The 12,411-nt window shown below is 38.3% G+C and overlaps 1 protein-coding gene across 4 annotated transcripts in view; it reads right to left on the bottom strand.

Annotated features, from left to right (window-relative positions):
- samd11 (sterile alpha motif domain containing 11) overlaps nt 1-12,411 on the bottom strand; it is a 55,366-nt gene that overhangs the window by 29,772 nt on the left and 13,183 nt on the right. For all 4 annotated transcript variants that reach the window (XM_083569816.1, XM_083569817.1, XM_083569818.1 and 1 more), the window contains exon 3: nt 11,634-11,809. In XM_083569816.1, the coding sequence (XP_083425942.1) occupies nt 11,634-11,809 (176 nt within the window). The remainder of the gene's footprint in view (nt 1-11,633; nt 11,810-12,411) is intronic.

The following is a 12,411-nucleotide window of genomic DNA, read 5'->3' as shown; positions in this document are numbered from 1 at the left end:
GACAGTGAGTAGAAGCGGGGATTTCTAATCTCACACATAACAAAGCAACACTTCACTCAGAAAATAACCACAACAACACAGAGATATGACTCACAGGGTGCATGGCGCTAAAAGGAAGTCTAAACATCTTACATTATGGCAGTCTTTTCAATTATTACTAAGTCTCAACATGCCACACGATAAATGATCGACCCACCCAGCTTGAAGTAATAAATGAACTGACATTTACATGGGACTCAGCATACCTTCCTCTACAGCAGCGATGAACAAAGTTACAAAACAGTATTACAACAATCCCAGCGTCAACAACCACAGTCACATTACAAACACCTACACCACAGAGGCGCAAAGCCTTAGTGCCGGTCTTGCAGAGCGCGGGGGTTATATGTAACAGGCTTTCGCTCATCGAGCAGAACCCTGTCCCTGCCGCCGGCCCATTGTCTCTTGGATTTCAAGTGTATAATAAGCAATGACAGGTTCCTGCATAGAGTAATTTTAACTCTCATCCTGTCTCATCTTCAGCCTTAAGATGTTCTAATAAACACATTTGGGGCTCCTAAGCAGTTTAGGAGCTTAAATGAAGTGATTATGGTTGTTAGCATCACTTCTCTGAAATGAATTAAGAGACACAGACAGTGAGCCGGGATAAACCATCGGAGGTAGCTGTCATTGCACAAAGGCAAACTGATAAGACATGAATAGAATTCTAAACAGGCTGAAGGGGTGCAAACAGCTGTTAAACATGGCTTTTAGGAATTGTTAGAGAGGCCACCATAAGACAACTCTGCTCACTAGCACCCGGAAAATTGGGATTTTAGCAAGCACAGTGTGAATGGAAGAGCATATTACATAAGAACATCTAAGTATATGAGGCATATCAAACTCCTTTTAAGTAACGAACCATATTACAGGTTGTCCAAGTACAAGTGGGCCAGACCAAACCAAATCAGCTAGTGACCAATCACATCACCTATGAATGGTACATTCTGAATACATAACCTGATTGAGCAAGCGTATATCATCAAAAAACAGATAAACAGTCATTGCATCATCATAGTTTTGCTTAACAATAAACAATTGCATAAAATTAGCACATTTTGTCAGGAGCTATTTACATGTCTTAATGCATTGCTCCATTTTGTCCACTATTTAAATAACAGAGATTGGCTCTTTTTATTATTATTAATTTAGTTGAATTATAGTCCACAAAATGTTTAAACTTAGAAATAATTTATTTATTAATTAGAATAAAAAATTAAAACCTTTGTTGGATCTTCACTGGCCTGCAGACCATATATTTGAAACCTATGGCCTATACAGTAAGTTATTTTGTAAGTAACGTACAAAGAAACAAACTTTTCCTGATTTCTAAAACTTTACTTTTTTAAGCAACAAAATGCTCAGTTTCTGCTAATGACTAATGGACTGGAAAAGCTAATACAAAGATATTCCCAGAATCATGACTTTTTTTTTGCTTTGTTTTGTATTCTTTACATAATATAGATCAGACATTTGGATCTTTTCAACCACACCATCCCTCTCCTGTCCTCTTCCTTAACCTGACACATTAATTCATTCCATTCGGGCCTCTAATGAACCTATGGAGAAGGATTGAGGAAGTATGTCATGAGCGTATTTCAAAGCAATCTGATTATAACTCTGATCTCCTTATGGAGTATAACAATGTGGAATAGCCGATTAGAATTTTAGCCAGCCATCAGATTCACGTCTCTCAGCGCCTGCCAGGCTGAGGCCCACGCTCACGATTTGGGAGGTCTCGGCAGCGATTTTAACGACCTGTCGCCAGCTACAGCGGCTCGTCTCGCCACCATTTTGCCGTAGCAGGCCGGTGGCCCTGCTGATTGTGGCAGCTGAAATGCTAGTTTTACAGTGCTCAGATTACAGGCTGCTCCCCGGTAATGTCAGCCTGTCACGCTTTCAGCACGGCTACAGACAGTACGCCACAGGCAAAAGGAATTTCTTCTCATTCACCAAGCCGGCCTGACAATTCATTCGTCTTTCAGCTTGCGCTCAGAACTTCGGGTTTACTGGTCATATCTGCCATTGCCAGTTTCCCACAATGACCAGTGTGTGAATGAAAATTTTACAGCATGAAAAGAACTACAGCTACGATTTAGAAATGCACAAATATTTAGAAACAACAACAATGAAGAACTATTGGTTCATACTAACTGGTTATAACTGTATTAGAATTAGACATTTTCTTAAAAAATGTATTGTTCTTATGCTTACTTGATTTTGTGACCTCAAAAGTTGAGGGGAAAAAACATCCATTTACACACTACTGGATGTCAAGTAACATCAGGAAATCATTTTAAAAAGTTGCAGTCCTATCCTAAAACTGTGTAATCTTTCTTTTTACAGTTATCACTAAACTACAAACAAAGCATTTTTACTTATATATATATATATATATATATAATAAAAAGCTCCATTAATCAGTAATTTAAAAAGGATTCCCTGTTCAAAGAAAATATTCTACATTATATATTTTATTTATTCATTTTATGAAATTTAGTAAATCAAGACGTATTCAGCTGTTAGAATATTTATGATTTAATTTGAGGCTGTCATGCGGACTGCTCATTACAATGATAGCTGAGGCAAGAATTTTCAATATTCAAGAATTTTCAGAAGAGAAAAAACTAATGCAACCCTTCAACACATCTCCTGACTTTTTTATTACTGATATGAGTGAGTTATATTACAGCAAAAAATAGCACCTAAAAATGCACATCAATTAGCATACTTTTATAACTCTAATTATGTTTTTTTACATATGACTTTTTAGTTGCAAAATTTTGTCATCTGTCTGTAAAGTAATGACATTTTGGAAAGTGATTGATGTATACATTTAACCTTTGTATTAAAGGGCGACTCAGTACATAAATCTCTGCATCCCTTTACATCCTCCCACCCTCAGCAGTGCATTAATCCAAAGAAAATATGTGCAGCAGCCCTTGCCATGGCCGTTCATGCAAGCTATTATCTTTAAGCCAAGGTTCTGCTGTAAGCTTACTAAGTAAGGACGTTGTTAGCGAGGTAATTAGCACGCTTCTTCCTGGGCGGCCCCTGCAAGCGTAGAGCCGCTAATGAGGCCTTCCTCGTCCACCAGACAAGGTCATAATCTGTGTCAGGGCTCATAATAACACCCGACTGCCTGAGTCAGCTATCCAAAACACTCGCTGTGGAACAGACAGCTCCGCTAAGGACATCAGTCTGTGATTATCATGCACTGGAGACTATCTACATAATCTCACGTTAAACCTATTAAATACCCTTCATCCTTATAACCAGCACATCGTCCCAGATATACCGATCATAGATGCTTATTTCTTACTAATTTGGTTTGGAGATTTGTGTCAAACCTTTTGATGTTCTTTATTTTCTGAATGTAGCTTTTAAATATAATGCACCTTTGTTCCCAAATAAAGTCAATGTACCACAAAAATCTAATTCAGTAATTTATATAATAAACATTTTTATTTTTGAAAAACACCCCAATGTGGCTCCCAAGTGGCACAACAGAAAGCCCTTTGACTAACTGTTGGAAAAGCATTAATTTTAATCCTGGCGATGCAACAGCTATAAGGAGCTGAGAGCCAAGAGAGCAAAATTTGGCTATTTGGACATTAGCCATTCATTGACATGCATGAGCACATGTATGTGGAAGAAGGTAGATAGCACTTTTCTCCAATAAACATTGCAGTTGGCTTGACATATCTCAGAAAAAGCATGTGTTAGCCTTCAGCGCCCCATTTTGTAACTGTCATATGATAGGAGAGAGCTGAATAGTGCACAGGAACTGGCAAGCGATCAGACTGAAGATAAAATAGAGGGGAAAACAGACCAGTGGTTCTTATTATCAATCCATTAAATATTTAAAGCTAAGCAGAAAACTAATGATGATAGTGATATATGTTAAACGACTGGGCCAAAACAACTCAAACTTAAGAGCTCTGACCTGAACACTTCATATTTAAGTCCTTAAGTAAGTATGAAATATATTTTATCGAGTGTATTCAATATAATCAGATAATGGATTAAAACGCTCAAAGATTCATGATCTCTAATTTAATAGTAGGCTCAGTTTAACATCTGCATGGAGTTTTAAATATTGTTGCCAATGTCTACCCCAAAACATGCAAGTAGAGAGATTGGCAGTCCAATGCCCCAGCCAGTGTGCATTCCAGGTTTATGGCCAGAGTCTCCGGAATAGTCTTCAGAGCTGACATAGCCACGACCCCGGATCTTAAAAAAGATGAATTAATCAATAGGAAGGAAGGAATAATAAGGAAATAATCTATAGGAAGCAGATGGATAATAAGGCCAGTGGGCATTCCTTAAACAGTCAGAGTGCACGTATGATGCAAACCTTGGTTTGGCCAGTCTGTCTCGGCACCCACATGTATTCTATATCTGAACTAAAGTGATGGCAGATTAATGTACCAATTTTAGACGCAATTCTTGCAATAATGTGACATAGTTGTGGGTTCGCACAAAGTGCAATGAAAAACAACTTGAAGGCACCAACGATGATCAAATCACATAGAAAGGAAAAATGAATCACCACAGAAAGCAGTCAAACACATCTTCAGTGCCAGAAAGCTATGGTTTCAGTATTCATGCAGCTGCAAGCACTGCCAGCTGGGCCTCACGTGTGGAGGATAGTGACGTGAAGCTTTGAAGCTGGATGAGAGCTGCACACCACCTGGGCACAAGTTTGCTTGGCTCAACCGATTCCTGAGACTCAAACACTGCTGGCACATGAAGGAAAGAATGACTGCAAAGGCAAATAATAGGTTTGTGAGGAACGAGTGCAGGAAGAGCGACAGACAGCTCTTTTCTAAGCCTAGATAGCAGAGAAGACAGAAGAGCTGCCGCTTTATACAAAGGTCACTGTGAGACAGCGAGCAAAGGGGGCATCCTGATGCCCGGCCTGACACCGTTAATGAAAACACAACAGAGACAGCCTCGCCATCAAACTCACACCAGCGCCCGCCTGCCACCTGCTGCCCCCTAACAAACCGAAATAAAAGGCTGAGAGTACAGCTAATGCAAAGATGTCAGAGAGAGTCTCACAACAAGACAACGTAGAGCATGTGTTGCTGTGGCACAGCCATTACCAGTGCACAAACCTGCTATTTATTATTCATGTTAAAACGGTAGGTCTGGTGAGGGTCACAAACTTTGAAATACACCATCTATTTCCTTTTCCTGTCTTTTTAAAGACTCTTTATTATTCTAGTCACAACCAGACAGGAGAGCAGCTTGCAACAGTGGACTCAGTTAGCAAAGGGAGTAGTAAATATACAGAAATAGATACATAAAAAATGAAGCACAGCGCACCCCTTAAGGTTTTCTCTTGTTTTTTTTAGGCAACACCTAAGAAAAATACAGTATTTCTCTATGCTGAGTACTAATTGATTTGTAGAGTTCTATAACAAAGGACAACATAGGTGAAGTATTGGGGATATATAAGGAAATATTTAAAAGATTTCCATTAGTGAGATTGATTATCTGTTTGAGTTGAGGCAAAACTGAATGAAAGTGATATCTGCAGTGAAAATAATCATCCCACAGAAATGATCAATATATATACACCCCTATTAGAGTACTTTTCCACTGATATAGTTTCGGTTCTGTAACCTTTTCCACCTCACAAGAAGTAAGCAAAATTTGTGCAAAATGGGATTTAAAAAGTGCAGGTTTATTTAGATTTTTTATTTGGAGGTGAGGTATATTTAAAAAAAAAAAATCTAATAATGATGTGAATCCATTAAACATTTTAATAAATATTTAAATGGAGCTACACGGCTAATATGCATGCAAAAAAAGCAGCTCCACACAAGAATGCGTAAATAAGTATAAGAAATAAAAGAACTAAAAAAAACTTTTACATTTCTATTGTCATCTATTCTATTGTAATAAATGAACTGAACTGTGTAAAGTATTTGGATTGTATTTGAAAGTACTTTGGATAGTAAAATATCATTTTAAGAAAAAAAAAAAAAGTAAAAACAAAGTAGACGTTCCTCATATTGATATTCTGCATAGATATACCTCGCCCAGTTAGTGTATTATGAGTTAACTAAACACCAAATGCTCTACACTTATCTACATATATCTTGTGTTTGTTCAAGATAGATAAAAGGGCTTGTGCATAGTTAGTTTTTATAACCGGTAAATGACTGCAGTGTGTAGTTGGTTCATGGACGCGAGAATCCTGCACACTCTAGAAGAGCCAAGGCCACTAATTATGGCTCTAAGAGGAAGATCTTTCCAGGAATCCTACAGTGCCGTTCCCTCTTCCCAGCAGTCTACTGTTTGAATTCACATGTGGAAATGCCTTTACAAAACAAAACTAAATCAAGGGACCACATGGCTGCAGCACTTTTTTAAAGACTCACCATTTGTCGAAGACTAAGAATGCCGCAGGATGTTCAGTAATAAGACTTTGATCAAATTACTGTCCATCTATTGTTTGATGAAATGGAAACAAAAAGACTTGAAAAATGATTGGTTAAAGTGCGTTTTTGTTTTTATTAAAGTAGTCATATGTTTTCCTAGACACAGGTTCACAATCTGACTATATTATGCTATATAGCTCTTAAGGGCCTACAATAGATTTGAACAAAATACAGAAGAACACAATAATGCAGATCTTCTATGTGGCTTATGCACAGCTTAATAAGCTCTATACATACCAGACAATGTGAACTTGCTTTGTCCCCTAGCTTCTTCAGTTCTGTCCTGGTTTCCTAACAGCTCTGTCCTGGTTCGTGTACGACTCCTTGCAATGTTAACTGCACAGTTTTTCCTCTAAAATGCAACGCCAAAGAGGACATCGTAAAAGCAGTACATATGCCACGATAGGGGAAACAGAGGGTTTTTTAATTACCTTTACCACCCACTATTCCTCAATGGGAGGGTCTATTAGGATGGATTGAACTTTCCTCCTCCCATGACTCCTCTTTAATCCACTTACACCATGACTGCTAGAAAATCATCCCAAAATTCAAACAGAAATATTATATACTGGCCAAAAAATCTGCCAGACACAAATGACTATGATGCCGGTCTTATAAAGAAACATCAAGGTGTGTGACAGGGAAACTATTTTTTTAGAAGCTAGACAGATATACTGCCTATATAATCCATTGTGGTTAGTCAGTAATTACTCAGACAACCAGTCAGCACTTCTCAATCAGCCCTGGTGTTGACAATGTGACAGAGTGCACAAGCAGGTTTGAGGGAAAGTCTGACCACAACCAGGATGTTACTGCAGGTAATCAGGATGCCAATGCCTTTACAAACTGTTAATTTACACTTTATGTATGTGTTTTGTGAACAAATCTTACGTCAGTGGTTCTTCATGCACTGTAGATTTCGGGATTACATCTGCCATAACATAGCAGAGTATCAAGTACTGAGTACAAAGCTCCCACATATTATCCCAATCCTGCCATGTCTCACCAAAACCTCTTTCAGCCTGATACCTAATCACTTGTTAGCATCAAGCTGGCTAAGTACATTTAAGACTACATAACTTTCAAAATCTGAATGACTGTGCTGCTCTCTCTACTGGCAGTCTACAATTTAATGGACATATAGGTTTGCATATGATACAAGCTATTGCAGAGAGGGTCCTCACACTACATGATCTTTCTCCAGAGAAGATCCCAGATAAGGTGCACCTGATTTTATGATCCTGTGTTCTCTGGGAAAAAACGTCTCTATCATATCTATCTACACTATTTTATATGGGAACCAAAAAAAAAGAGAAATCAGGGGAAAAATGTAGCGGAAGCATTGTTTAGAGAGATGCAGAGAGCAAGGATTATATGTCTTGGGGTTTTTTTTGTTTTTTTTCTGTTCTAAACAAATAGACAGAATTATTTAACTGGAGTCAGGGATCTGTTGCACATGACCACAGAGTAATTAGAGATTCCTGGACTTTCATTGGTCATCATTGATCTTGCTACTTTTTGGAAGAAATGCACAAGTTTCATTTATAAAAATTTGTCTGAAATGTTTTCACAATAAACAACTAGTCAACAATAGGACAGGCACTGACATGCCAATGAAATTGGAATCTGACAGTGAAATCAGGACTAAAAATCATGCTGTGTGCACTTGGCATTAAGGAATGACAAGTTGCTGAGGTTGCTGCGTGGCACAATAGAAGATCGTTCGCCCAATCAGTCGAAGATCATGAGTTTGAATTCCAATGATACCACAGTCATCTATGACTAGGAGCTGAAGAGAGCAAACTTGGCTGTGCCCTCAGGGAGGGACAGAAGAATAGCTGTCATAATCCTTCTCACCTATCAATCACAGTGACACTAACCAGTCATGGGCATCTGTGAGCTCATGCAGAAGTAGGAAGATAGCGCTTTCCTCTTAGTGTGTTATGCTGCCCCCTGACATTGCATAAGCAACAGTTCAAAAAGATGTGGTCATCTGGCTTCACCTGCCTTAGAGAAAGCTCCCTGGTTGGTAGCTATTATAGTGATAAGATAGTTGATTGGTGGAAACTGGCAACGAAAAGCTAAAGAAAGGATGACAAGAAGCTTAGAAAAATCACAGCTATTTGTTTTTAGTGGCCCACAGCCACATCCACACATACTAAATGAAATATAGTTTGGGATATTACCTGGTCAATAGGTTAATGTGGTAAACAAAGACAAAGCACTGACTTTCTCAAAAGCATTGAAAAAGCATATAGGTAGACTGTTATACACCAAATGCATGAATAAGATTCGAAGTATAATGTCATCCAACACATCTACCACAATAACCCCAATTGCTTGTTGATATGGCATAAATACACTCATATATAAAACCAATTCTCCATTTTTCACCCATTGACTAAATTCAATTTGTTAAGACCCTTCACAACTCACTTACCCAGCCCCTGTTCAATAGAAATCAGATTGCATAGATTGAACATCCCATTATCTGTTTGGGTCAGATCCCTGTCTAAGTAAAGTGGGGATGAGGCGAAAGAAGCCTGGGCAAAACAGACGAAGAGACGAGGCTCCTCACAGTCCGCCGCCGTTAACTGGGTAAAAGCCCTCCATATTCGTCATAAGTGTTCTTTAAATTCATTAGCATCTTTAGGCGCTGGCGGAAGAAGTGCCGTGGGGGGATGGAATCGCTTTAACAAGGTTAGACGGATCCTGTAATGCGTTATTGTTCAAGAGTTGTCCTCATCGTCGCAGACAGACCGTAGACTGGAGCTCACTAAGAGGCTGAAGCGTCGTGAAGAAGTGACAGAAAAAAAATTTAAGCTACACAGAGTAGACATATATCTTTGATATGTTCCATGCATATAAACAAGCAAGGATGATGTGATCTGTGCAACATACTGATCATTATAGTCCATTTTTCTTAAATGAGTATGTGCCGGAGGGGATGAAACCATTTAGATTGGATTTCACTTTTGAGGAGTTTATACTTCATCATGGCTTTGCTGGGAAGAAAATATGTCTGTGAACTCTGTGTAGGATGTACATTCACATATGCTATGACCCATATATGCAAGAACAGTTTTGTGTGAGAATGCTTTCCATTTTGCAACAGCTTTAGCTCCAGCAATAGACAATCAGAAACGCTGGAAAAAATCCAGGGTGATTGCAAGATTTTCAACAAACACTTAAAATAGAGCAAGGCCTTTCCTTCTGTAACCTTTATCGTTAGAAAATAGATGGCTTTTCCAAGAACAGATAAAACACCTACGCAGCAACCAGTATCTAACTAGCTACTGATACTTTTTATCAAGTACCAAAAATAGAAGCATGTAGAATCATAGACAATATGCAGGCTGGTATTATTGGGCTAGCAGGGTTAAGCTGCCCTGTCTTTCAAAGATAAAAATCATTAATTTTATTTTTGGCATCAACCAAACAATATTTTGTGTCAACAAATGTCTTAACGCACCACCAACAAACATAAGAGAAATGCACAAAATTGTTTGAGAAAGCAGTGCTGGGGCTGATTTCGTTCTAGCCCAGTCTGTAGATTCTAGTTGTCTATCAGCAACATTGTCAGTTAATTACATTACAATATCATGTCAGTTAATTACACAACGAAAAATATACAGTAAGCAGAAGCTCGCAAAAAAGTGTCTTTAACTGTCCATGAGCTTGTACTTAATGTAGCCTCAGATTACTGTTATTGGTCTTCTGCTGTCGTACTCCATATGGTTCAACATGGTGTGTATTCCAAGATGGTTTTCTGCTCTAAAGTTGTAAAAAGTAATTTTTACTTAAAGTTAAGACGGCCTAGTCTTTGACAGCCAATCTAGCTGTTCTACTCTGATCACTCTCTTTAACATAAACTTTCCAATCACAGAACTGCATCTTCGTAGATGTTTTTGTTTTTCATAGCATACTGTGTAAACTCTGGAGACAGTTTTGAGTAAAAATACAAGGTGATCTGCAATTTTTGAAATACATAAGCCAGCCGACCTGACACCAACAATCTTACTACAGTCAAGTTAACTGAGATCACGTGTATAATATTAAATGTATACATTACCTGAAGTAATTGACCGGATTTAATATATTTTCAAGCTGCCACATGATTGGCTGATGAGCACGGATGAGCAGGTAACAATTATCCATTGTGTACAAGACCAGGCTTTGAAACACATTATAAAGGACAAAAGTATCTTTAACGAAAGTGTAGTTGCTGGTTACAGGCTCTGCCATGGCTGACATCTGCTGGCTAATCATCAGCTGTAATACATTTAGGCAGACTGAAATCGCCAGAAAAAAAAAAAAAAAATTATAGTAATGGCTCTTACACTATCACAGACCTGTGTATATGCTATAATAGGCTCCCTTGAGCTCTCTCTTGTGTCGAGGAGCATAAGAAAGAAAATACTTGTGGAAATTTTAATGAGCACAAGTCTTTTTTACCTTTCCTCACCCTAATTAAAGATGCGTACATACTACATGATAAACACTATCTTGTTCATCTTGCATATTTAATATTTTGTAGTTTATGTTCTTTGCAATTCTGATAATAGAAATAATAAAAATAAAAATAATAATAATAATAATAAGGAAAGACATAGAAAATAGTATAAAATGCACCAATGATATACACTAATGAGTATATGAGTTATGTCTTTTTTAACTTCACTTCACAGGCAATTGCTATTTTTCATTTCAATTTTACGAAGATGAACATGGTATAATTGTGACCCAGAATAGTCATCAATCTGAAAAAGATCCATGCTGTAACAGCCCAGTATACCAACTTGCTTTTTGAAAAGTTGTGCTATCTGGCCAGCTGTCTCACTGCAACAGCCATATCATCTATACTCTTCACAAACAAGGTGAGAAGTCCATGTGTTTATTTCTGTGTGTGGTCTGCGGGCCAGAGTCCATAACTATTTAAAGTATCAGCATGTCAGAGTGTGTGTGAATGTAGATCTATGTGCATGCAAGTTCAGAGATAAGCTGAGTGTCTGTCTGTATGCATAGGCAAAATGCGTGTATGTGGCAGTACATTTTACAATGCTCCAATATCTTTATAGTAATCACCATGAGATAGATGGAAGGTGTTGATGAGTGTGTTATTCTAACTGCTCAGAAACTCACCTCTTTCTCATCATAGTGTAGTGGAGCTCATCTTCTTGCTTGATGTCAGCATGGTCTGTGCTGCTTCTCTCGCCACCCTCGCTCTCGTCACTGCTGAAGACGGAGGCCAGCTCCTTCTTGGGTACACGAGTTGGAGGAAGAGGGATGGTGCGCTTCTCAGCCAAACGCCCACGATTCTGCAGGAGCACACATGACACACACATACACACACACACACTGAGACGATGAAGACAGGTCCAGGCATCCACTGCATTCCCACACTTAAATGGGTTCAGCCAAAAGTCAAAAAGCAGACGAACTGGTACAGGAAAGGAACATTTGCCGTGTTTTCCGTTGGTATTATTCAAATAGCAGCCATTTCAAAATTTCTCCTCATGTCACACACTTCATAACAGTACCAAGAACTGAATGTTTGTGGCATGCATATCTTTATCCGAAAATGTGCGTAAAGTTGTAAGTTATTCATAACATGTTCTCACTTCATAGTGAGACTTCTCATGTGCCCAAGCCTCATCTCAATTAAATCGAACTCATGTCACTGTCAGTCACTAGATTCTTTTTTTTCTGCAATACAGTGGTGACTCAGGTGGCCTTAAAAGGTCTGTGACAATGAGTCATGTGTAAATTAAGAATTTTCTTAGCCTTACAGATCCGATTAAAACAACAATAAAAAGTAATCCTCTAACCTATAAACATCACTTCTCACAAATATGCCTTTACGTTTCTTCAATACTTTGTCTGGTTAATTTATGACCAAGTTGGTATTTTTTGTTGGAGA

The sequence above is a fragment of the Silurus aristotelis genome (assembly GCF_946808225.1).
Source record: "Silurus aristotelis genome assembly, chromosome: 19".
Classification (NCBI taxonomy): Eukaryota; Metazoa; Chordata; class Actinopteri; order Siluriformes; family Siluridae; genus Silurus; species Silurus aristotelis.
This window is presented reverse-complemented; position numbering and strand designations above follow the sequence as displayed.